Source organism: Rhodnius prolixus, unplaced genomic scaffold (assembly GCF_049639745.1).
Source record: "Rhodnius prolixus isolate KJV_2025 unplaced genomic scaffold, Rpr scaffold_9, whole genome shotgun sequence".
NCBI lineage: Eukaryota > Metazoa > Arthropoda > Insecta > Hemiptera > Reduviidae > Rhodnius > Rhodnius prolixus.
Genome location: NW_027411604.1, coordinates 26,969,608 through 26,996,514, shown reverse-complemented (window position 1 = coordinate 26,996,514; position 26,907 = coordinate 26,969,608). Strand labels below are relative to the sequence as shown.

The 26,907-nt window shown below is 31.8% G+C and overlaps 3 protein-coding genes across 5 annotated transcripts; 1 reads left to right on the top strand and 2 right to left on the bottom strand.

Annotated features, from left to right (window-relative positions):
- The first annotated feature begins 106 nt into the window (after window positions 1-106).
- Window positions 107-12,872, top strand: WDR79 (Telomerase Cajal body protein 1 homolog). The gene is made up of 8 exons (XM_074129473.1): window positions 107-3,239; window positions 4,933-5,142; window positions 8,744-8,830; window positions 9,647-9,783; window positions 9,906-9,998; window positions 10,121-10,360; window positions 11,514-11,628; window positions 12,607-12,872. Exons 1-8 carry the CDS (start codon window positions 2,767-2,769, stop codon window positions 12,779-12,781), a joined length of 1,530 nt encoding a protein of 509 aa, XP_073985574.1. The 5' UTR covers window positions 107-2,766; the 3' UTR covers window positions 12,782-12,872.
- Window positions 12,873-13,413: 541 nt separating this feature from the next.
- Hacd1 (3-hydroxyacyl-CoA dehydratase 1) lies at window positions 13,414-25,860 on the bottom strand. Of its 3 annotated transcripts, none has more exons than XM_074129478.1 (6): window positions 25,804-25,860; window positions 25,417-25,668; window positions 15,435-15,552; window positions 14,985-15,214; window positions 14,716-14,894; window positions 13,414-13,792 (listed from the first exon to the last, which is right to left on the bottom strand). In XM_074129478.1, the coding sequence occupies exons 2-6, from the start codon at window positions 25,428-25,430 to the stop codon at window positions 13,704-13,706; spliced, it is 630 nt and encodes a 209-aa protein (XP_073985579.1). In that variant the 5' UTR covers window positions 25,431-25,668; window positions 25,804-25,860; the 3' UTR covers window positions 13,414-13,703. The 3 variants fall into 3 exon arrangements, with proteins under 3 accessions (XP_073985579.1, XP_073985578.1, XP_073985577.1); XM_074129477.1 differs by having other exon boundaries at window positions 25,737-25,857; XM_074129476.1 differs by lacking the exons at window positions 25,417-25,668; window positions 25,804-25,860 and adding an exon at window positions 15,648-15,790.
- Window positions 15,666-25,410, bottom strand: LOC141454812 (uncharacterized). The gene is made up of 2 exons (XM_074129441.1): window positions 18,453-25,410; window positions 15,666-17,137 (listed from the first exon to the last, which is right to left on the bottom strand). The coding sequence occupies exons 1-2, from the start codon at window positions 24,154-24,156 to the stop codon at window positions 17,133-17,135; spliced, it is 5,709 nt and encodes a 1,902-aa protein (XP_073985542.1). The 5' UTR covers window positions 24,157-25,410; the 3' UTR covers window positions 15,666-17,132.
- Window positions 25,861-26,907: the final 1,047 nt, after the last annotated feature.

Below are 26,907 nucleotides of genomic sequence, written 5' to 3'. Positions count from 1 at the left end.
TTGAATTATAGTAACAGAGAGCGTGTGTTTACTTCTGATTTTTACAGATTATTCCACAACTATAACCATACAATAGTTTACAAATTCGAATACGAAGGTTATTATAGTTAGTGTTACCTTCTGTATCATTCTGTATACTAGCGGCTTAAGGCTAATTATCTCAGCGGCAGTATCTTTTCGTGAATTCGGAGTTCGTGCTCTACATATTCTTTTAAGCAATTTAAATTTGTTTCATCAATTAATTTCGAAGTGCACATAGAGGGTTTGAAGAAATTAGCTTGCATTTTCCCAAGCTAAATAGTGTCGAGCTTACTTACAGGTTCAATGGATTTAGTGAATTAAACGCTACTTAGTCTGTCATAATAAATCCATATTCAAGATCTATATAAGGTAAAAACTTGAGTTTAAGAAAAATACTTCAACAAAAAAACACTTACGGACCTACGAATCGTTTCCTTTAGTCATTTAATAGTTTATGTAATAAACCTTTCACATTTAAGTGAAGCATTCTTCGCTTACAAATTGATGTTTGTTCGAATTCTATCTTCTGAACTAATAGGTTACTAGCTTCAAGATGTTCCCCGAATTAATGGGGAAACATATTTTCACCACCCTGTCAAGTTATCAGCGCGAGAGGCAGCTGAGTGATGAATAAAATTGTGCGTGAACTAGAAGTGGAACAGGTTTTTTTATTTTATTGGCAGTACTTCATTTGTTTGTTCTGACCCTATGTACTACGAAAAATAGGTTTGATTTTATTGTTAGCAAGAACTGTAGTAAATGTTGCAAAGTAAGTGAAAATCATGTTGAAAATCTATAAAAATTGATTAGATTTGCATTTGAAGACGGATCTTCACATATTCCGCAGGTCCTACTGCGTGTTTACCTTTTCCTGGAATAGTTTTATACATAATTTTTAGCCTGGACTTTATTGAATACTGAGGATGTACTAAGTTTAGTTTTTTCTATACTGGTAAAAAGTATAGCTAGGTGGACTAATGAATTTGAAACGAACATTAATATTTCCATTCCTTATCTTCAAGAGCTTATATTTATTTTGAAATGGTTTCGTGGTGCATTTATAATTGGCCAAGTCCTGGGATGAACCACAACACATTCTTTTTTATTTATACATTTTGTTCTGTGTGGTAAAAATTGGAATAGTGAAATCCTCTGCGTTATATGGACTATCGTTTTTTAATCCTTCAGAACAGATTTTATATCAATACAACGTATTTGAGTTAGCGTTAAAAGATAAATCCTCCGTAATCTTTCAATTTGTAAAAATGGGCTTTATTTATATATAGCAGCTATTGAAGTGGGGCTCTGTCATGGGTGACAGTTTACATCCCCAGCTACTCGTGGGAATTCAGGCAGAAAAAATGAATTTAAATAACTTTAACTCATACTTTAATCAACAAAATATTTCAAGTATTGAACAAGAATTGATAAATAACACAAAGATGATGGCAGCTCTGCTTAAGCCTAACCAGCCAATATTTTCTAGTTCATTTTCTTGCTCCTCGGTGGACACTCCATCGGTGTATCAAACTCTGGGTGAAAAAAAAGGAGAACTTAATACCGGAATAACTTCCAATAAAAGGAAACAACCTGATTTCATTTCAGACAAGAGAAAAAATCGCCAAGAAAGAAAAAAGAGGTTGAAGAGAGAAAAGGAGAAACGACTTCATGCTGATCCTTCACTTATTGTGAACGTTGTAAACGGCCATCCTGTGAAACCAATAACTGAGGAGCAGAAAGATATTATTGTCGCGTATCTCACCAAGGAAATAAGTTTGATACAGTCGGGAACCGAGAGTCCACAATTTGAAGGCTATTACCTAGATTTGGGAGTGATGAAAGTTAAATGCTTAGACGTTCAGAGTAAGAATTGGTTGGAACAAAAAATTAAGAGCTGTAAACTGTGGAATAAAGCTGCTCTTCGTGTAATGGACTCGAAAAAATTAGGTAATCGCGTGAGGATTTCTATTTTAGTGCCTAGACCGATCGATGATCCTTTAAAAACCGTAAAACGTATAAAGTGGCAGAATACTGATGTAGACACTTCTGATTGGTGTTTACTAGAGCACCGATATGTAAGCGATGGTTGTTTACTTTTTATCATTATGAGTGAACGTTCGTGGAAACAAATTGCCAATCGGAAGAAATTATATGTTAATTTTACCCAAGTTGGTTTTTCGTTGCTGCAATGTAAAAACCCCACTCTCAAACAGCTAACATAGATTTACTATCAGTGGCTAACGACGAAAAAGCCAAGTCATCTTAAAGAAATGAACAACCTGTTCAGTGCTGAACCGATTTTCCACAATTCACAATCAGCGGACATTCTTGGCTTCAATTCAGACATGATTTTTTTCAAACAATTGCACCAGTTAATGTGGGGAGCACCCACAGCTTTACGTAGGGGTTCTACATGGTAGTCGGTAATTCAAATTAAGGTATACTACTTTAACTGTGATATAGCCGAAGTAGACCCCTATGTAATTTTAGATAATTTATAGCCTGTGTGTCATAGTAACGGTTTTAAATCGATTATCATGTTGGAAGAAGGTTACTATTTGTTTATAATCTTGTTTTAATATTCTAATTTTATGGTTGTTGTAAATAGAGTGCAGAGTAGTGCTAAGACTTGCCTATCTTAAACTTTTCAAGTTTTTTTAATGTTAATTTTTTACCAATGTAGAATTAAATAATGGTAGAATAAAATTTTAAGTGTTTAAGTTCATCTTTATATTTGGATTCGCTATGGAAAGTAAACAATTTGGCGAAAATTTATATGGAGAAAATTCTGTAAGAAATGAATGTGAGCCTAAAGATCATATTGAGGATGTTGCAAATAGATTTTGTAAATTAGTAGAAGTTAAATCTTGTGAAGATTCTGGAGCCGGTTCAGAGAATGTTGTGAATAGTAATATTTCGGAAAAGAATGATATTGACTCTTTTGTAGAAGTTAATCAGGTTTTTATTTGTAATAAAGAAGATAACAATCCTACCAGCAAGGATACGTTTAATGCTGCAGCAAATTACTCTGATAAGGGTAATAGTAGTGAAGTTGCAGCTAACGATGAAAATATTAATGGAGTTGATAAAATGGATTGTGAATCAGAAGTTAAGGGAATATTATTTCAATACCCAGAATACAATTTTAAGCAATTAATTGAGATTTGTAAATCATCTAAGCCATTTGGTCTTGATAAGTTTCTCGTCGGTTGTAAGTGGTAAGTTCTTAATATCTATATACAATAGGCAAAAAAAGTATTTGCACACCCTGTTATTTTAAGGTTTCATATAAAAAAAAATTCGCTTTTTTACCCAAATTACGTTTATTTAACTTCTAATATCAAACACTATAAGATGATAAATATAAATATGCAAAAGAGTCAAATAAATTAAGTATAAAGAACATAATGTTATTTTATACTGCAAAAAAAGTATTTGCACACCTAGTTAAACATTTCAAAAAATAATTTGGTTGACCCATAACCAATCATAACATTGTCCTTAATATTTAGTGTGCATCCCTTTAGCTTCAATTACGGCTTGTAACGCCTTGGCATTGATTCAACTAAATTTCTTGTCACCTCATCTGATAAATTGTTCCAGGAATTAACTGACACTTGTCTTAAGTGCTCCTTACTTGTAATAGAGGTCTGGCGGACTTTCCTGTCCAGAATATGCCACAGATTTTCAATTGGGTTCAGGTCTGGTGATTGAGGTGGGTTCAGTAATCTTCTTGGGGCATTATAAAGGAGCCATTCTTTTGTAATGTTGGCCGTATGTTCTGGATGGTTATCCTGCTGGAAATGAAAATCGTTCTCCAAACATAATTTTACAGCACTTGCCTTCAAGTTGCCTCGCAACACCTCCAAATAAGACCGAACTGTTATTATGCCCTCAATAACTTCTAAATTACCCACCCCAGAGTAAGCCATACAGCCCCAAACCAAGATATATCCTCCTCCATGCTTAACAGATTTTAATATATTTTTTGTATTCAAACCAGTTTTATTTCTTCTCCAGATTGTTATTACATTTTATGGTTTAAAAACCTCAATCTTGCTTCCATCAGAGAAAAATAATTTTTTCCCGAAATTCAACAGGTTTTTTAACAAATTCTTTGGCGAACTCAAGACGTTTTTTCCTATTAACCTCACTAATAAATGGCTTTTTTAAGGGTCGCCTGCCTCGTATGCCTTTATTGTGAAGGACGTTTCTTATTGTTTGAGGTGTAACCGTCTTTCCTGAACAAGACGCCAGGTCATGCGCAAGTTTTTGAGCGCTGTGAGTTGGTTTCCTCAGCGTGTCTTTGACGACCTTCCTCCTCTCCCGTTCATTTAAGGCTCTTGGTCGACCTGTTCGCTGTTTATTTTCTGTTGTTCCTCTTTTAATGATATACCTCACTGTTAAAAACGATAAATTTACTTTATTTCCGATTTCTCTATTACTGTTTCCAGCACGATGTAATATAAGCACTTCCTGTTTCACACTCACAGGAATTTTTCTAGATTTTGGAGCCATCTCAATGCACTAGTTGAAAACACAATTAAAACTAATGAATCTAATAAAGGGAGTATAGACAGCACCAAAGGTGACGTTAATCCTCTTTTGTTAGGGCATTTGTTTTATTTACATGTCAAGAGATCCCAAATTACAGCTGTGCAAATACTTTTTTTGCAGTATAAAATAACATTATGTTCTTTATACTTAATTTATTTGACTCATTTGCATATTTTTATTTATCATCTTATAGTGCTTGATTTAAGAAGTTAAATAAACGTAATTTGGGTAAAAAAGCGATTTTTTTTTTATATGAAACCTTGAAATAACAGGGTGTGCAAATACTTTTTTTGCCTATTGTATATTTTTATTGTTATTCAGAACTTGTATGTATACTTAATTTAAATATTACAGGTCCCCAGATGGAACCTGCTTATTGTCAAATTGTGCAGACTTCACTATAAGATTATTTGATTTACCTATGCAATTATATAATAAAAAAATTTGGAGTAGAAAAGAGGTTTTACCTGAATTATTACCTTCTTTGCAAGTGATAGAAGGTGGCCAAATCTATGACTACGAGTGGTACCCATTTATGTCTTCCACGTTACCCGATACATGTTGGTAATATTTAATACTTCTTTCCTTTACTTAATTTTATAAATATATCAGTTGAAACTTATCAGATTTGAAATATTTATCTCGGGAAAGTAATTTGCAGCATGATATTTTAAAATAATACATAAACCTAGGTTATTAAACTTTGTTTTTCATGTGTAATTTAAAAAAGTAGGCACATCTTGAAATTATTGTAAGAGGGAGAATAAAAAAGTACAAAACAAATATGAGAATTAAAACTGAAACTTACTCAACTCCACTTCAATATCGTATGCTTAATAATTATTCTTATTATAACACTTACATATTAAGTTATCTTTAAATAGTCAGTTGCACTAGTCAATTGCTGTATATGTACTCCGTAACTCAAAAACTCAAAGAAATTTGATATTTCAGTTTGGTTCAGAGTTTGGTATTTTATAAAAACTGTGCGGTAGGACAGTTGTATAAAGGTTTATCGTCAAAAAGTGCACAAAAAAGCGTAACGTTGAAAAAAAAACCAACTTTGACAATTTTTTTCTCTTTTTCTATAAAAGCTAAAATTCCCAAATTTTCTTTAAAATATAGGGCAAATCCTCCTTTATAACTGTAATTTTTTTTGCAAAAACCCAGATCTAATAGGTTTCGAGAAAAAAGTTGCCGAAAATGAGCAAAAACCGCTTTTTCAAAAATTGTTCTTGTTCATTTTCTTCTTCTTCTTGTTACCTTTTTTGTAAACTGCGTAGCGCCTAAACGCTTAAACCTATTTTCATGAATGAGGTGAATTTTATGTAGATATGCCTTTTGGGGGTCTCGACGCTGTACATCGAATGAGAGAGGAGTTAGCCCCCTTTATGTAAGGCCCCCTCCAAAATTATTATTACTAATTACTCTGCAAATCTTGGCCAGATTTTGATAAAATTTAGTAGGATGATAGGGTTAGGGATTTCCTACGAAACATTAAAGCGACGATCTGCTCTTACACTAGTTAAGGGGAAGTATAGCAATCGTTTCAAATTATCGACACGTGAACCGATTTTCATGAATGAAGTGCCATTCGAATCGAAATTTTGAACAGATTTGCCCTTCAAAAATCTCGACGCTATATAAGGAAGGAAGTTAGTCCCAGTCAAAAAAGGCCCTTTCTAAAACTATTATTACCAATATTTCTGAAACCCCAAGTCCGATTTTGATAAAATTTAGCACGAGGAAACGGTTAAAGCTCTTCTAGGTGGCTGTGATTTTAGTTTCGTTTGAAACAGTGAAATCTTTAACTTCAATTATCTCTTTATCTATTCGGTAGATTTTGTTTATATATTATCTGTATATGGAGACAACTATTGCCTCTAATGGTATGAAATCTCGTAAAAATCTGTCGAATAGGAAACGAGATATTTAGAGTTAAATTTTGGGTTCGTTTAAAACAGTGAAATCTTTAACTTCAATTATCTGGAAAACTACTCGATAGATTTTGTTTATATTTTACCTGTATATGGAGACAACTTTTGCCTATAATTGTATAAAAGTTCGTAAAAATCTATCGAGTAGGGAACGAGATATTTAGAGTTAAATTTTGGGTTCGTTTAAAACAGTGAAATCTTTAACTTCAATTATCTGGAAAACTACTGGATAGATTATGTTTATATTTTATCTATATGTGGAGACAACTTTTGCCTATAATTGTATAAAATTCCTTAAAAATCTGTCGAATAGGAAACGAGATATTTAGAGTTAAATTTAGGGTTCGTTTAAAAACAGTGAAATCTTAAACTCCAATTATCTGGAAAACTTCTCGATAGATTTTATTTATACTTTATCTGAATATGGCGACAACTTTTGTCTATAATTGTATAAAATTCCTTAAAAATCTGTCGAATAGGAAACGAGATATTTAGAGTTAAATTTTGGGTTCGTTTAAAAACAATGAAATCTTTAACTTCAATTATCTGCAAAACTACTCGATAGATTATGTTTATATTTTATCTATATGTGGACACAACGTTTGCCTATAATTTTATAAAATTCCTTAAAAATCTTTCTAATAGGAAACGAGATATTTAGAGTTAAATTTTGGGTTCGTTTGAAACAGTGAAATCTTTAATATAAAATATCTCTTAAACTACTCGATAGATTATGTTTATATTTTATCTATATGTGGACACAACTTTTCCCTATAATTGTGTAAAATTCCTTAAAAATCTGTCAAATAGGAAACGAGATATTTAGAGTTAAATTTTGGGTTCGTTTGAAACAGTGAAATCTTTAACTTCAATTATCTGGAAAACTACTCAGTAGATTTGGTTTATTTTTTATCTGTATAAAGAGACAACTTTTGTCTATATGTATATATAAAATAAAATTTTTAAAATGCATTTTATTGGGATTTTTAGAAAGTGGCTGGTAAGATTTTATTTAAATTTTGTGATTTAGTTTTTATTTGAAACATATTTCCCGTATAATTCGATTAAAAACATTTTGATTGTCGTGGTTGTGAGGTATCCTAAGGTGTCAGTACTGTTAATTTCATCATCTTGCTGGCTATGTAATATTTATCACCTTAATAAAACGTACAGTTTTAGAAGTTAAGTATAAGGGTTGATTATACGACAAAAAACATGCGAATCAGCCCTTAATTTTAGTCTTTTTTATATAATGCATTAAAGGTTTATTTAAATTTAATTCTATTTTTCCCAAATTGTTGTAAAGCAATTTTTGTTTCCACTAATTTGAGATTTTTTAAGTATTTTAAGTTTGGACAGTGTAATTACAAAATATATCCCCTCTACATAAGTGTAAAGTATAAATTCTAACGAAGGATTAGTATAGGAAATAATAGCAGCCAAACTTGTCATTGTTTAGAACACGCTCTAAATTTAATCCTTAAAATCTCCATCCACGTATATTGGATCATTATGAAAATTTAATTGTTTATAGAGTATATCAGTTCCTACATACGAGTAGATATGAACTTTAAAGATGATGTAGTTTTGGGAGGTAATTGCTGCTAAAATTTTCACAGTTAAAGACACGTTCTAAATGTTTTATGAAAATAGAAAATAATGGTCAATGATGATTGTTTTTCAACTTTACGCTTTTTCGTGCAGCTTTTAACGAATTTTAATAATACTATCTTTGCTAAAGAAAATGTAATAGATATTGAAACGATGGGTTTTTTAACTTTAACCAAAGCAATGATTTGATAATTTGCTGATGCAAGATATTCATAAGATGGGTATTAACAATCATCACTTTGGGTAATATTTCTATCTGGAAACAATGCTCTTTTTATTTCTACTTCGTTATTCTAAATATCGGTAGACATTTTATCCCATATGGAATGTTTATTTTTGTCATAATAGGATGTTCTAAAAGTTTTTTTTTTAACCGAACTTGTATTTCAAGGATTTTATTATCCTTGACGTCCCTGCCAATAATCGTTCATCTAGCTATTTACTCCAGTTTTGTAATATTTTTTTACGATTAAAATAGTTTTCTATGATTGATTGATCCAAAATTCCTTCTTAAAAAGTTAAGAAGGAAGACAGGTTTAAGATAGCATAAAAAGAAACTTTTTAAAAAGTACGTATTTGATAAGAATTACTATTATAATCAGTTATTTATTTTACAGTTTCCTCACTACGAGTAGTAGATCTCCTGTGCACTTATGGGATGCCTACACTGGTAAACTTCGTGCGACTTATCGTGGTTATAACAGGTATGTTAATGATTTCACATATTATTTCACATTTTGTTTTTTTTATATTGTTAAGCGTTTGATCTTTGATTTTATATTTCTATATTGCAAAAATTTTTGAGTACAAGGTACAACTTATAGTCTCGCTGAAACGTGAAATTAAAGTGCGCGTTCCAACATATTTCTATATTTATTTCTCACTATTAATATCAAACACAATTACTATCCTATCTGGGAAGAGAGTTTAGAATATTAACTGATGGGAAAAGGTTATTCGTTTTTTATTTTCAATCAGAAGAAATAATTAAACTTAGCAGTGTACCCCAATTATTGAAGTTCATCCTAAGTGTAATCGTTTATCAGTCTATCTCTTTTTCTTTCATAAAAATCCATACTTTTTTATTTTATTTTACTTAAATCATTTATTGAATTTACAACTGCAACAAGATTGTTGCAACAAGTAAATGTGGTACACGATTAAAAAAATAAAGATGAAAATATACGATTGAAGAAGGCACTCAGCAGTGTTGTCACTCCATTATCTTGGACATATGTATGCACTTATGACAATAGATCGCGAGACCATCTATCTCTTCAATCTTCTTGGAATCATTTCTATTTGCAATATTTTTCTGGAAGAATTTAAGGTGCTACATCACATTGTTTTTATTGACAATTACATTATTATTAACACATTTTTAAGGATATAGGTATATTTAACTAAGGTTTGTAAGTGAAGGAGTGGAAAAACCAAATAAATTTAATAATTACTTTTAGTTCACTTGAAACATTCCTAAGTTAAATTTGTTACTTTACACAAGTTTTGAATGTTTACAGAGTTGACGAGACTGATAACGCTATGTGTGTAAAATTTAGTTTGAATGGTGAAAAAATATATTGTGGTTATAAAAATGAAATAAAAATATTCGCTACACCAGTCCCTGGCAGAGATTGTATAAATATTGATACAAAACGTAAGTTATTATTGTATAGAATGAGACCTGGTTTTTGTAATTTGATAATTTGTGATCTTTAAACCATGTATCACATTAAACTGCTGTTATATATTTATTTAGTTATTTATTTATTTTTATAGATGTTGCAGGGCAAACTGGTTTAATATCATGTATTGCTGAAAATCCAGCAGTTCCTAACATGTTTGCTGCAGGATCATATAAACGTACTATTGGTAAACCTATTCTAATTTAATATATTATATTGACACATTTTTTTTGCATTAAAATTATTTAGTGTAAAAATTAGATGGTAAATAAAAAATTAGTTTATTAGTTTTTTATTTATTTATTTCAGGTTTATATCTAGAAAGCGGAGATAGCATATGTTTACTGAATGGCCAACGTTGTGGTGTTACACATTTACTATGGTCTCATGATGGAATTTGCCTTTTCTCTGGTGGTAGGAAAGATAATGAAATCATTTGCTGGGATGTGAGAAATCCTGGTGAAGTATTGTATACAATGGAACGACTTGTGGATACAAATCAAAGAATTTACTTTGATATAACACCTGATGGAAAATATCTGATATCTGGTAAGCCTCTTATTTTAAATATTTATCCACTGTCGGTATATCGTAAGTTTTATCTGTTTTATAGATTTTCAACTTCTTCTGCTGATTAAAGAGGTCAATTTTGCGATTGTACTTAATTTTCAAAGTGCTAAAGATTTTGTTTTATTTTTGATCACCTAGAATAATTTATCCCATATTTTACGTTCAGCATGTTGCATACAGTTGGGGATATTCCAAGTGTGTCAGCACCGTAGACTTTATGAGCTTTATGTAGACTCAATTGCAGGATTAAAATCTGTATTTGCGTTTTAGTTTAGAGGTCCAAATCATGTTACTGCTTTTAGTAGAGATTCGTACACAGCACCTAATTGAAAGTGAAGTGCTTTAAAAACAGGTTTTCATCTGTTTTTACCTAGTCAGCAGACTTTTATTACTATTTCTATTACATTATTTTACTCAATAGCACTAATAATAAAAACTCTTTAAGCTCTACGAAGTCACCTAAATAAAAAAAATCGCTTACATTGAATAGTTACTAATGTCACGGTCTTGAACTATTGCAAATTCATCGATTTCTTTTATTTTAAGTATTTATTAAGTATTCTATCTCCGTTATCCATTTTCCTTTAACTAACATTGCAGTTTTCCTATAATTTTCAGTGAGATATGTAAGATATCAGTTCCCAGTCCTCGATAAATGTGGCAGGGAAGTAGGTACTGATTTTAGCTTTTGAGTACGTGAATTTTAAATTAAATAATTCCTGTTATTTCCGCGAGCTCATTAAGTACCTTTTGAGTTTTCTAACTATGGTGTTGTGTTGACTATGATAAGTGAGATTTTTTTGTAATAATTTAGGTGTTTGGATGGGCTTTGCTTTAAATTGTTATTTCAATGTAATGTACGGGACTTATCACCTATTAAATATTACTAAGTATTTAATACGGAACAAAAATTCAGAAAATTGAGCGTAAGTGGTGCGGTTTACTGAATAGATTGTAGTTTTTACGAGATTTGTGTTTTCTAAAATGGTACATTTAAAGTTATCATGTATAAAATTGAAGTCTCTGCTTTTAATTTCAAATTGTATGTTTAATAAAATTAAGTACGTAATAAACCGAAGCAAGAGAAAGTATTTTAATAGTTAAAACCAGAATTTTTTGGTTTTCTTGGCAGGAAATACTAATGGAGAGGTTACTGGCTGGGATTTAAGTGAAACTACAGATATATCACCAAAACGTAAACAACATTTTAAATTTCAGTCTCATTTGGATTGTGTCAATGGAGTAAGGTAAACATTTTTTATAAATCTTTAGAAAATAACTCTAGCATGTTCGTGTTAGCTGCTATTGACTACCTTTAATGTAATTTTTACGATAAATGTATCCAAATTACTTTCCAGTTCTATTACAATCACAAGCGTCTTTTCCTAATCCTCTTGCATAACACATTCAAGGAACAGTAATCGCTCAATATTTAAATTTCCTTAGTTCCTCTAAACAGTGTTGCCCGCCAGCAGATTTCCTAACTTTTCTGGTAGTCGCCGTTTACTTGGTTTTGTTGGTACTGATCTGAAACCCGTAAGCAGCTGCCCCTCATTCCAAATTTGAAAATACGTTTTTTCACTGTAGCAGCGGCTTTTTCTATAAGTGCCACGTCATTCGCATAGGTTGAGTGCCTTTTGTGGGGGGTGAGAGGCGTCTTCTGGATTTATATTCAATTTCTGTTGGACTAAATTAAAAAATACCGGAGATAACTGATCACCCGCCTCATATACTCACGCTCAATTTCATGAGGTTTCTCCTTGTTCAGCCGTCTTAGCCAAAGAGTGCGCAAAAATTTACCTGTATCTACATTTTGGGATTGAGAAATTTATTACATTATACCTGCGGTAATATTCTATTGCCTTTAAATAAGAAGAAACTTTACTCCAAAGAGGTTCATTAGATAATTGATGAGATGTATGTGTGTACTGTATTGATGTATGTGTATGGATGTTACCCATAAAAAATAAAGATTATTTTTTATCTTTATTGTAGTTTTCCTGTCTTATTGTCATGAGTTTTCTTTTTTACGATGAAGTTATTTCCACTTATTTAGTTACTTAAAAGTGGTACAGTTAGGGTCCGTGTAAATATCTAGTATCTTGCTATATTATATAGTATGAAATATATTTTTTCATATTGTATTTTACTCCTCATGAGCGAGTGTCATATGCATATTATTAAGTATTAGATTCATTTTAATAATTCAGAATTATCTCAAATAGTGTTCACAGGCAAATTCCACTTCTTGCAACATCTTCAGGGCAGCATCATTTTCCAGATTTTACAAGTGATGATGAAGATAACGAGTTCTTCGACATGAAGAAAATGATCACGCGAATAGAGAATAATATTAAATTGTGGTGGATTGGACCATCAGAAGAATATCAAGAAACTTAAACATCTTATTTTATTTTTTTATTAACATTTTAGTGTTTAAAAATGTATATAATCTAGAAGTAAATAAGAGTGTTTCTTTTAAAATTATGAACATTTGAAATTTATTCAATTGTAGAATCCTAGAGACATAACATTTCAGTATAGTCTGTTGATATTTTCGGTTTAATATTCGCGCACTAATAAAAACTATAAAATGTCTAATTTGCTCGTTATAGAGTAAAACAAAAATATCTAACATTAAATTTGATTAAACATCTTTATCTCTTGCTTTCGATTATTGGGAAATATTCGTTTCATAGAAGGATCTCGCCAGTAGGTTTTCCTCCATAGTTTGCGCAACATTACAATTTTATACAAAAACATGTTATTGTTATTGAAGGCAGTTTACTACCTTTCCCTTCTGTAACGTTTCAGTAATTAACGATCAAGGTTTCTAGCAGCATTGGACCCATTAAAGTCTATATTTAGCAATCAGCTTTCCTTAGCTGTCACTCTTACACAACTATTTAAAAGAATCTTCGTTTAATTTGTGCCCCTCATTTCCCCGTAAAAGAACCTACATTGCACTCCCTGATTAATTATTGTCACGATTTTTTAAATACAAAGGAATTTATAAAGAAAACACACGATGATTTAACTTGATTTTTTTTTTTTATATAAAAAATAAAATATGTAAAAATTATACAAGTACAAAGTATCGAATATCCTTTCACCTATTCAAATATGATTAAGGTAACAATTGTCAAATTAAAAAAATAAATGTTTCTAAATTCCCATGAAATAATATCATAACTAAAATGGTTACATAAAATTATTTACATCAACATATTCTACTGTTATCCTAATGGCAAGATTAAGAACAAGTTTAAAGACAATTTTTTTTTTTCATGAATGAGCATTTGTTTTGTTTTTATTTTTGTACTTATTTTGTACAGGAATGTTTCTTATCTTTTGGATTTACAATAACTTTCTTCCTTTGGTCAATCATGTACAGGTACAATTGTGGAAATACTGTAAAATAGAAATATACCATATATTAATAACAAAACTTGTACTTTTATGGCAATTTTGTTTCAATCTGCAATTTAATTATATTGAGCAAATGAATGAATGATTCATATTTTCGGTAAGGGTTTTCGACGTCTTAAAATTCTATAGATAAAGAGCAAGCTGTACACAGAATTGCTGAAATATGATTACAAATTAGAAAAAGAGTATGTGCTTTTCGTAAAATCGCGCATGCGCTTGATTTTAATTTTCTAAAAATGTAAGGATATTTCTCATCAAGTTATTACTCTGCAGCCTCAAAACGAAGATTTCTAATTTACCCAAAATGAAACGGTGAAATAAATTCACTTCAGATCACAATACATCCTAGTAACAAAATAATCGAACGAAAAAAGCTTATCATTTCAAGCAGGGAATTATCCCAACATATTCTGTTGGGAACCACACACAGGAGGCATTCAGTATAGTATGAAATTGAGCCATCTGTGTAGCTCACTATGCTCTTTCAATACAGTACAGTTATTTTTGTCCCCACTTTTGTATTTAAGGCGCGTCAATATTTGAGGTTATTGGCGCCCGGAGTTTTTCTCAGTGCACTGCCGGTCTCCGGACATGTCCATCACCGAACAGTGAGCTTTAAGAAGCTCCTAGGAAAATCTAAACGCCAGCAGCTGGATTCAAACCGTGATCTCTGCTTTGGAATCCAGTATTCGCTATCCACTTACCTAATCGCCTCCAATAAGATTCAACAAAATATAACCAATGTTAAAATGAAGGTAAAGTTCTCTAAGAAAGGTACGTATATATTCCGCAAAATGAAACAGAAATCTCTATTACCCTGATTCTCAGGTCCTTCTAGGTGAGTGATCCATGAAAACAGAGGTAGGATGGACTTTTGTAAAAAGAATTTTGAATATTTTACTTACTGAATGGATATGTGCCCATAATTGCTAAAAGGAAGTAACAATAGCTGAACGTAAAATTGAGATAATTTGGTAGTTCAATAGTCCACTGTTTGGTCTGGCCGATAAAAGACTGAGCTGCAAATATACACAACAATTCACCAGTTACACCGATCGGATACAGTGCATAGAAAAATGTATACCTGAAATCATTGAAATGATTTTATTTTTTTTATGATTGCAATTACGATTTTCAGAAGAATAATTGAATTATAAAATAAAATAACTCATACCTGCACCAAATTAGCAAATAAGGGACAGCACCAATAATGTTTAAAGCATAGAAAGAGTATCTAATCACTTCAGTCACTGACCACGCTATCAGCAACATAGGTAAACCATAACTAAGGGGAGCTGTCGGGGTTGCCCACAACACGCCACACACCACAATCACCCGACTCATAACTTGAAGAAATGTAACCATTAGATTTGATCTAACATATCCAAGAGCAACATTCAAAACCTGAAATATTTCATTAAAATAAGTAAAATGAACAAAAGGAATGGTAATCCATATTTCAAAATTGACTTCACTCATTAACGTCAAGCACAAAAGTTTCTAAAACTTGCTACAAGAAGTAAAACTGCAATAAAAGTTTAATTTTCGTCGCTAAATAATGAATTGAAAGTCAACTTGTTATTCAACTAAACAATATAATTGAAGTAAAGAAATATACACTTACCTCCAGAAGTGCTGCATTCTGGAAGATGAGAAGTGTTGGCTTAACTACATCCCACAAAGTAGCTACATTTTTACCAGAAATAAAATGATTTACAGTTAAAAAAAGTACATAAGCCCATCTGGAACAAAATTAAGAAAATTGAGCCATTACACATTTATTTGTACACAATGTACAAAATTGACAACATGCCAAAACAATTAAAAATAATATTACCCAACCACTTGTACGCTATTATATAATAGTAAATATGCCTTAACAGCGGTGAAACTGTCTGAATTTTTACTGGATCCTAAAGCAGCATTCTTTCCAGCCATTATAACTGTTTGGAATATTTAGATGTGTCTAAAATGTATTACTAAGAAATTCGAGTTAATCAAACATTAACTTTGAAAGTTGTTTAAGAAAGTAGCACTTGATAAATATTACAGAGAAAAACTATGCAAACTTAATGAAATTCGATTTCTTCATTGAACTATAATAAAGGCCGTTGATACATATTCACCCATGAAAAGTCAAATGAAGCCAAAAACAGTGTTCGCACGACCTTAGGACTTGTAATTAGCTCTCTGCTGAATACATTAAGGTGAGCATAATGACGAGTTAATTTTATTTCGGAGAGGTTTTAATTTGTATTTTGTAATAATGATGGGCTATTAGAGCGGACTCGGTCCACTGCAATGAATCTGATGGTGGAACGAGTTGATTCAAATCCCTATTTTTAAAAAGTGATTCCGCCCCCCGCCCTAAAAAATTAAGAAAAATTAAAATGAAAATAATTAATACTGAAGTTACTTGGATTTTACACTGAAATACAATTTTCAACTGACTTGAGGCTATTATATAGGAGTTTACTGACGTATTCCAACTTGTAAGTAATGGCCTATTTTTTCAGGCAGGCTTTACGTCAAACTGCCAATCAGGTGTGTGGACGGAGACGACTAGACGTACTTTACTGTAAATTTTTCACTTAACCATTAAATAAAATCCAAAGGCCAAGACCAGGAATCGAACCAAGAACCACACTACATATTAGCTTTGCCGGTCTTATTTCAACTTGTAAAATCAATCAACACCAAAATACAAAACCTGGCAACTGGCAAGCCTCTAATACTGATGTTTGGAAGATAAAATAGATTCCAAATTTTTTTTAAAGACTGTCAATAATTCTTAAATAATAATATTACTATTCACTTCTTTTTTTTATGTAGTTTATTTCTTAACACAATGAGCAAAGCTTTACTTTAGGTTCTGTACTGTACGTTAGTAACATACTGTTTGCAATGTATGTTAATTTAAACATTAAAATCATCTTTAGAAAGCATTATAATGCTTTTTGAATTCAAATAGAGCGAATATTTTACTACAAAATCGACGAATGTTTGTGTAATAGGTAAAAGAGTGGGAGGGATACTGTAGTAAGTGAACCTGTTTGGTAATACTACATTTTGGCTCATTTTAACATTGACCGCCCAAAGGATATGTCACGTATGAACTTACTCCAGTGTCCAGCTCTTAAAGCTGAATTTATAGATTAAGTGTAGAGTTTTTTCTTTTTGTAACAAAATTAGATATTTTAAAGCTTGATAATTATCATTTTGTTTGAAGGGTTAGAATATTTTTATGGGAATAATTTCCTACCCATTTCCGTTTCTCTATCTTAAATCCTCTTGAAGCAAGTTAACTCCAGTCTTCCAGTGGTCAAACTAGTGACAAAAGTGCATTGCTTTAATTTTTATATTAGACTAGCCTATTTTTGTATTAATATTTGTGTTACGTTGTTAATTTTATATTTATCAGAGTAATTGGAAATTAGGATTAGTACTTTCTGTGTGTAAAAGAAATATAGTCTTGTTATTAACTGGGAAAGCTAACTATTAATGATATATTTTAATAAATTGCGTGATACGAGTATTTCTACTAATGCAAAGGGGTAGGACAGAAACTGGAATCAGTGATCGAGCTGTTGGAATCGATTCCAACCCTGGAACTGATTCAAATCTTACGATTCCAAATGGCGGGCTCATTCTGCCCATCACTAATAACATTATCTTAGATTATGTATAAATAATAATATTATTATTAAATTTAAGTGTTTTATTTTAAAAAATATTACAAATACATGAGAAAATACATAAATAACCGTTAGACATAGACTCAAGGTCCGACTGCCAAATTGTCTTTGCAGTAAACAAAAGAATTGTTCCCCAATATATACATGTACATACATAAAAATCAAAACCAACTACATTTTCTACACCATTGGTATTACATAATGAGCACATATGTTGACTCTCATCCGTACATACATGAAAATTAAGCTTTAATAACTGGCCTCTCAATTTCAAAATAGCGCTGATCAAACTGATAGAATTATTATCAGTGACATAATTGCATGGTCAAAAATCTAAATTCAATTCTTTATACAATTTTTGAAATTTGGAATTATTCATATAACTAATTAAGTTCTGTCTAAATTCTGACAGTATAGCACCCAGTAAATTATCTGTTGAACCCTCATAATTAGCTTCAATTATTAAATGGGAAGAACTATATTTATTATTCTTTAAACCAGAATAGTTTTCTTTTCATGATTTCATTGACCAAAATTCTGGGGAGACGGTGTTTAGGCATTGACAGCACTTTTTGTATATATTGTATTTATAATGCAAATTGAAAGTAAATAGAAACAATGGATTTGAACTCATTTCCACATATAACACATAATGAGAGGTATTCATGGGTAATCTAAACATTTTTGTTTAGGAAGAACGTATTATGTATAAATATTTCATACTATTATTCAAAGTTTCAAACTTTTAACTCCACTTTCTATATTAACATCTTGTAAATTTTGATCTGGCTATTTTAGCATTTCTAACAATTTACTCGCTACATTCTTATGTCTATTAGCTATAGCAACTTGCAATAATGTATTCCCTTGATTATTACGGGCGCTTGTTACAGCTAAAAATTCATCTTGCTTTACTACCCTTAACTTGTTTATAATTTCAACATTACCTTTTTTTGCATCTCCAAACAATTCTTCAACTAGTTCCAGTAAGTTATTAATATTTTTATTCTTAGAAAGATCAATAGGCATTTTACCTTCTTTGTTCTCGATATTATAAGTTGCACCATGTTTTAATAAAGATTTCACAACTTCCACGGAGCCAGCTTTAGCTGCAACATGAAGTGATGTAGTACCACTAGAAGTAGTTTTAGCATTAACAAAGTCATTTAATTTATCACGACTGATATGTTGCAACAGAACCTCAACAATTTCTTTGTAACATTTGGAAGTAGCAGAGTGTAATGGTGTATTGCCTTTATTAGTAACTTGGGTGACATCGGCTCCGTTTTGTAGTAAGATGTTCACAATATCCATCTGTCCATTGCTAACGGCATAATGTAATGGTGTTCTTCCATCAATATCTCCATCATTGGCATCAGCTCCGTTTTTTAAGAAACGCTGAACAGCTTGTATATCACCTTTACTAGCAGCAATGTTGATATCTGTCTGCAGATGCTGGAGAACCTCTGATGTTTCGCTACCCACAAGCTTAAATCTAAAATTAATCATCTCTATCTTATTTAAAATATCTAAAACAGTCGGATGTCTTGGTCCAAAAACATCTTTTCTTTGTTCCAAACTTTCTGTGTAGACTTTAAGTGCGCTGATCCATTTGCTTTGAGCAAAAAGTACATTTCCCATGTTGTATTGAGTATTCAAGGTTTCTGGGTGATTTTGTTGTAAAGCTTTTTTCTGGATATTTAAAACCTCTTGAAAAGCTTTCAAGGCTTCATGATATTTCTTTTGATGGAAGAGTACTTCAGCAATGTTATGTAACGTTCTCAAGGTCTCAACATGTTTAATACCTAAAATTATTTTCTTCTTTTCAAAAACCTCTTTATAGATTTTTAAGGACTCTTCGTATTTACCTTGCGAAGCTAGTACCATTGCTATATTATTTTTGGCCCTCACAGTGGCTGGATCATTTGTACCTAGTGTTTCTTTCCACTTTTCAAAAGTTGCCCTAAAGATATTTAACGCTTCTTCATATTTTCCCAGACTATTTAATACTAATGCCATGTTAAACTGAGTATCTAAGGTAACTGAATGATTTGATCCTAGTATCTCCTTCTGTTTCTGATAGACTTCTTGATAAATATTAAAAGCTTTTTCATCTTTCCCCAGTCTATGCAACACTAAAGCGATTATACTGCTTGTACTTAAAGTATCCTTATCATTTAAACCCAGAATTTCTTTCTGTTTCTGAAAAATCTCTTCAAGCATATTTAAAGCTTCTTGGTAAATTCCTTGATTACAAAGCAATTCGGCTATATGTGTCTGAATATCTAAAGTTCCAGGATTATCTGGTCCTAGTATTTCTTTTCTTCTTTCAAATGCGCTTCCCAAAATACTTATAGCTTTTTGGTAATTACCTTGATTCGCGAGCATTATAGCTGTATTAATCTGAGAAGATACGTCTCCTTGCAATATCTCCTTCAATTCCTCAACCTTTGAAAAGTTACTTTGTACTGCAACAACTACTAACGTTTTGTTCTCTCTATTACGAGCACTCATTACTGCTTTTACTGTATCAACATCTTTTATCTTATTTAGGTCATTAATAACTTGAGCATTACCTTCTTTAACTTTTTGAAAATATTCATTAATTAACTTAAAAAAACTAGTTATATCTCTATCTACACTGAAGTCTGATGGTGTTTTACCGCTGTCAGAAACAGCATTATATACTGCACCATGGGATAGTAAAGCTTTTACAATTTTTAAATGTGAGAACTTAGCAGCATAATGTATAGGAGTACATTTCTTGATACCAACCGCATTAGGATTGGCTTTATTCTGTAATAAAATGTTGACAACTTCGTCATAACCTTTCCATGCAGCATAATGTAATGACGTTCCACTATCAGCATTTTTTGCATTAACTAATGCTCCTGCTTTAATACAATTCTCAACCACTGAAGAGCTATTTCGTTTTACAGAATCAAATAATTTTTCAGTTGATGTTAATAAATTGATAACATCTTTGTTGTTAGTAATTTCTAAAGGTCTTCTATAAAGCTTGTCAACAGCATTATAAATTGCACCATTTTTTAATAATACTTCAATAACGTCTTTATAACCAAAGTTAGCAGCAATATGCACAGGACTTGAGCCATTAGCATCTTTGGCGTTGACGTCAACACCTTTCGCTATCAAATACTTTACAACTTCTAAATGACCTTTCATTGCAGCAAAGTGCAGTAATGTTTGATTAGCTGCGCCAGAGTCATTAATACTTAATCCCTTACTAAGGAAAAATTCTACAGTATCTTTATGTCCTTCTCTAGCTGCAATATGGATAGGCTTAGATCCATAGGCATTTTTAGCATTAATATTAGATCCTTCATCTACTAGACATTTTACCATTTCTAAGTTATTTTCCTGTGAAGCAATGTGCAGTAACGTCCAATCATCGTTGCCTTTAGCGTTCATATCTAATTTTTTATACTGCACTAACATTTTCACCACTTGCAAATGACCATGTGCAACTGCTAATTCTAAAGGTGTTCTGCTCTCATTGTCCTTAACACAAACTTTTGCTCCGTTCCTTAATAGGGCTTCAACAACATTAATATGGCCATGTCCTGCAGCTGTATGTAGTGGAGTACCTTCAACATTTACAACGTTAACGTTAGCCTTATTTGCTATCAAAACTTCAGCAACTTCTTCATGGCCTTCTTGTGCCGCTAGATATAATGGTGTTGTACTATTAATAGTCATAGCATTAACATTGGCTCCCCTTTCTATCAGAGCATTTACTATCTCCTTGTGGCCTCTTTTAGCAGCCAAATGTAATAGTGTAACATCTTCAGGAGCTTTTATATTAATATGGGCCTTGTTTTTTAGCAAAATCTCTACAATATCCCTATAGCCAGCGAGCACTGCTAATTCTAAAGGTGCACCACCTTCTGCATTAACACTAGCTCCATTTTCTACAAGAACTTCAACGATCTCCATATGATTATGCTTAATAGCAGAAAGCAATGGTGTTAGGTTATTACTCTTAACATTAACATTGGCTCTATTTGCTACCAAAATGCCAACGATTTCCTTAAGACCTCCTTCCACAGCTAAATGTAATGGTGTACTATCTGTAATACCTTCTGCATTAACTTCCGCCTTATTTTGTATTAAAAGATTCACTATATCTATGTGACCTCCCACAATAGCTGCATGTAAAGGTGTAGAACCATTATTAGCACTAGCATTGACTTCAGCTTTACTTTTGATTAGAAAAGCAATAGCGTCTTTATGTCCTCTTAGAGCAGCTACATGCAATGGTGTCACGCCATCATTAGTTCTTGCATCAACTTCAGCTTTATTTTTTATTAAAAGATCAATATTATCTTTGCTACCATTCATTGCAGCTGCATGTATTGGTGTTCTACCCTTAATGTCTTGAGCTCTAACTTCAGCTTTATTTCTTATGAGGAGTTCAATAATATCTTTGTGACCTTTCAGAGCAGCTACATGTAATGGTGTTAGATTATTATAGGCTTTATTATTGATTTCTACTCCATTTTTTATTAAAAGTTCAGCAACTGCCTTATGACCACTCTCTGCTGCATAGTGTAATGGCGTAGCATTATTTTTATCTTTAGCGCGAATGTTAACCCCATGCTCGAGAAGAGCAGCAACTATCTTCAAGTGGCCACTCTGCACTGCAAAATGTAGTGGGGTTATACCTTCCACAGTGGCAATACTAGCATTTGCCTTATTTGCCAGTAAAGTCTTAACAATTGTCTCATGTCCATCTTTTGCTGCGTAGTGCAAAGGTGTGTTATGATAGGTTTTGTCAACAACATTAACATTAGCTCCATGCTTCAATAAAATATTAGCTATCTTTTCATGGCCGTTATCTATTGCATAGTGTAATGGTGTACAACCATCTATAACTCTGGAGTTAACATCGGCTCCTTTGAGAATTAAAGCATTCACAACTTCTAGATGGCCATTTAGTGCTGCTGTATGTAATGGTATACCCTCCATATCATTTCTTGCATTAACATTTGCCCCATTTTTCAGTAAAAAATTAACTATCTCCAGATAACCACTTTCTGCAGCTAAATGTAGTGAAGTAAAGCCACCCATATTTTCGTTGATGTCAACATTCGCTTCTTTTTCCAGCATAATCTTAGCAACTTCAATATGATTGTTTCTTATTGCGTAGTGTAAAGGTGTAAAACCAATCATATCTTTAGCATTAGTATTAGCATTAATTTTTAGTAGAGTTTCAACAACATCTTTGTGACCATTTTTGGCTGAAATATGTAGTGATGTTTTGCCACTATTATCTTGTTCATCAACATATACACCTGTTTCTCTTATAATAAATTCCACAATATTTTTTCTTCCATGTGCAGCAGCAATATGAAGTGGACTTTGACCATTTACATCTTTAATATTGACCCCTAATTTTTGATCAATGATAAATTTTATAACCTCGAGACCAGGTCCATGAGCAGCAAAATGTAATGTGGTCGATGAGTTAATACTTCTAGCATTGATATCTGCTCCTTTTCTGAGATAAATCTTTAAATCTTCAAGATTTCCTTCTACCAACGCAGCAAACATTTTTTCCTGATTAATAATGGTGATAAGGTTTTGATCGTATTTATCTTTCAGTTTGGAAGGATCATCTCTTATCGACTTGCCAATTTTCTTCTTACTTGTTATTACATTTTCTGAAATAAGTTTCTCAGCGTTCAAGATAACTGCTATGGAGGGATCAGATAACAATACATCAACTAAGATATTATCGTGTGCTAAGTGATTACGCAAACATTTTCCACTTAATAAAGGAGTGTTTTCATCTAAAAAAAGTAGATTGTTTTCTAGATACTTATCTGATCTACCTAAGATTGACATTATATCCAGAATAAGCATTTCTACTACTGCAAGCAACTTTTTATTCCTCTTGTAGGAAGGGAGCTTTTCAATTAACTTGCCACTTAATGCGTTATTCCTCAAAATATTTTTCAGTTCTGATAACTTCAATTCAAGCTGGTCATTATATTTTTCTTCGGTTATATTATAAGTTTTCCTTTGTTTACGTATAGGAATAAACGAACCTTTCTCATTTAACTTGTATCTTAATTCCTCAATCCATTTAAGGTCACCTGTTCCAAATTCAGCAATGTAAAAAATCTCACAAGTTAATCTATTTATTTCATCAAGGTTGTCACCCTGTATTCTTGATGTAGCACTACGAGAAATTTTCATAGAGAGTTCGGCAATTTCTTTAAGATTGTGAGACTCTATTTGGGAAGGGATATTCTTTAGTGTTTTACTAGTAAAAAAATTTATTTCTCTAATAACATTTCGGTCAATCTTATTGTCGTTCAAAACATCAACTAAGCTCTTTAACGATCTAAGCGCCGTATCATAATCAGTTCTGATATTTTTTGATTTAGTTTTTGCAAAATTGATTATGTAATCAATTTTATTAAACAACTCATTTTCATAATTCGTCTTGTCAGTTATATTATTGCTTAATTCTTTAATGAGTTTTTCAAGCTTATCATGTTCCATCAATTTAAAATTCTCTGTAATCATTTCATCTAATTCAACGTTATTAAATATCCCTGCAATTTCTTTTATCTCGTCTAAGCTTTCAATACTGGTAATTTTCTTTAGCAATATTCTGATCATTTTAATCTTGTTGTTGTAAAGAATGCCTGTAATTACATTTTCGATTTTTTTAGTATCATTTTGAACACCAATAAAAAAGCTAACATCAGTATTTTCCTCAATCTCTGTTCTCTTAGAGAGCGAGTAAGCATGTGATAGTGAATTACGTAAATCTATAATCACTTTTCTTGTATTCCTTGGTAATGACAGTAGAAGAAGCTCGCTTGTATTGCTAGATAACTTAGGAGATTCTGGAGTGTTTTTTAAATATTCACCAATAACTTGTAAAACCCTTGTAATAATTAACTGTCCTTCCCTTTGTTTAGGATCAGCTGATGACGCTAACTTTATATAATCACTTATTTTCTCTAAAGAATGAATATCTCTAATTTGTTGATAATCGCTATACAACTCTCCAAATTGAGGATAATTGCTAACGATCTCTGCAACAACTCTCTCACGCTTCAACTTTGGGAGATCAGGAAATTTACCTATGTCCACACCTTCTATAGAGTCTTTTTCTTCATTCAGTTCCTTTGCAAAATTTTCTAAGTGGTTTAGTATTTTACTTTTATTCAATGTGGCATTATAGAACAGATTAATTTCCTGTCGTTTTATGTAAGAAGAAACAAAACTGATCAAACAAAATTCTATTTCTTCCCAAGGCAGTCTATTGTAGGTTGATTTCAACTGCCGCTTTAATATATGAATATTTTGAGCAATAAATTTTGCTATGAATAAAAACTTGGCATCTACTTTTTCTGTGTTTGAGTAGTCTGCCTTTAACGAGCTAATATTTTGAAGTACTAACTCAATCCGATCTCTTATGTTATTAAGATTACTCTTCACATTCTGATCTTGTCCAGAATCACTAGAGAAGAAACGGAGGTTTATTAACTTATTTTCAACAAAAATTTCTATCTCTTCTGACAATAGTACGTTCTTTAGTTTTAATTCCTCATAAGCTCTTGAAAGAATTTCATCTAATTCCCTGGAATGAACAGCAAAATAATTGCCTGGCCATCTGTTAATGAGTGTATCAAGAAGTTCAACACTGCCTGAACGTATAGCATAATAAAATGGATTATGGCATGTTTCATCCTCATCATCAGGTAATATTGCAGTTTCTCTGATGCGAACAGATAAATTACTGAGAATTTTACTATTACTGCCAAGTAGGTTCTCTAAAATCTTTACCTTATTATGTTTACAAGCTAAGATAACTAAGTTAGTACTCTTAACAGGGTTGTTACAATTAGCATAATAATCCCTCAAACTTACTTGATCTTCTGCATCGCTTATGTAGTCAATGAAATTGGTTAATTTTTTTAAGCTATCGACATTACCATCTGATATCGCCTCTTTGAGTTCAGATAAAACCAGGAGATAAAGTTCTTCAGCTTTTGCTTTTTGGCAATAGACCTTTTTATATTCTCTAATAAACTCTTCTTTGGATGTGTAAGAACGTGATAGGAACTGTTTATCTTCTTCATAAAAACTGGTTTCTTGTTTAGATACATGGATAAACCCTTTCTGGAACATATTTACACCATTATTAGAATAGCAAAGTTTACTTAATATGGCAAAAATTAAAGTAGCACCTTTTTTTAAAATATTTTCGAAAGAAATATATTCTAGTCATGCAACTACAGGACAAAAAGCACTCACTAACAACTATACTTAGATACAGTAACTGATTAAGGTATTACATTTAATGGCGGGCTATTTGAGTGGACTCGGTCCACTAGAACGAATCCGAAAGTGGAACGAGTTGATTCAGATCCCTATTTTAAAAAAAAGTGATTCCGCCCCGCCCCATGAGATTAAGGCAAATTACATTAGGACGCCTTTTGTCATTTTTTCAGATATTGTTCACACAAATCTAATTTATTTTATTGTATTTTTGATTTAAGTTCTGACTTTCGAGACTTCTTTATTTGGCGTGTTGTTTTTTTGTTCTAACTGAACTGAACAGGTCAACAGGTTATTGATGTAACGATGAACTTTTCACGAATAAGCATGTAAGATATAAATGTACCCAGGCCAGATTACAGACAGATGGAGAGGGGACTTTTGCCCGGGGCCCGGAGTTGGAGTCTGCATGTACACCTAAAAAAGAAGGAAAACGAATGATATATATTCCCGAAGCCAGTGAAGATAAGAGTGTCCAGCTCTTAAAGCTGAAGTTACAGATTAAGAATAGAACTTTTTCTTTTTGTAAAAAAATAAGATATTTTAAAAGCTTGATATTCAATTCATAGTAAATAAATATTTTGTTTCTTTATGAGTAAGAACTATTTTCTCTGAAGGGTTAAAATTTTTATTTTGGGAATAATGTCCTACCCATTTCCGTTTCTCTATCATGAATCCTCTTGAAGCAAGTTAACTCCAGTCTTCTAGTGGTCAAGCTAGATAATGACTAAACTGCATTGCTTTAATTTTTATATTTGACTAGCGTATTTTTGTATTAATATTTGTGTTACGTTGTTAATTTTATTTTTATCAGAGTAATTGGAAATTAGGGATAGTACTTTCTGTGTGTAAAAGAAATATAGTTTTGTTATTAACTGGGAAAGCTAACTATTAATGATATATTTTAATAAATTGCATGATACGAGTATTTCTACTAATGCATAGGGGTAGCACAGAAACTGAAATCAGTGATCGAGTTGTTGGAATCGATTCCAACCCTGGAACTGATTCAAATCTAACGATTCCAAAGGCGGGCTCATTCTGCCCATCACTAATTTGTAAACAGGGACTAATACAGAG

What these genes read in the sequence shown, in the direction of transcription:
- WDR79 (XM_074129473.1), top strand. Translation starts at nt 2,767, where the DNA reads ATGGAAAGTAAACAATTTGGCGAAAATTTATATGGAGAAAATTCTGTA. An exon ending in TATAAATATTGATACAAAAC is followed by an intron (nt 9,784 to 9,905) that starts GTAAGTTATTAT and finishes TTATTTTTATAG; the next exon opens with ATGTTGCAGGGCAAACTGGT. An exon ending in ATCATATAAACGTACTATTG is followed by an intron (nt 9,999 to 10,120) that starts GTAAACCTATTC and finishes TATTTATTTCAG; the next exon opens with GTTTATATCTAGAAAGCGGA.
- Hacd1 (XM_074129476.1), bottom strand. Translation starts at nt 15,748, where the DNA reads ATGGCTGGAAAGAATGCTGCTTTAGGATCCAGTAAAAATTCAGACAGT. An exon ending in TATTTGCTAATTTGGTGCAG is followed by an intron (nt 14,895 to 14,984) that starts GTATGAGTTATT and finishes CAATGATTTCAG; the next exon opens with GTATACATTTTTCTATGCAC. An exon ending in TATGGGCACATATCCATTCA is followed by an intron (nt 13,793 to 14,715) that starts GTAAGTAAAATA and finishes TCTATTTTACAG; the next exon opens with TATTTCCACAATTGTACCTG.
- LOC141454812 (XM_074129441.1), bottom strand. Translation starts at nt 24,156, where the DNA reads ATGATCAGAATATTGCTAAAGAAAATTACCAGTATTGAAAGCTTAGAC.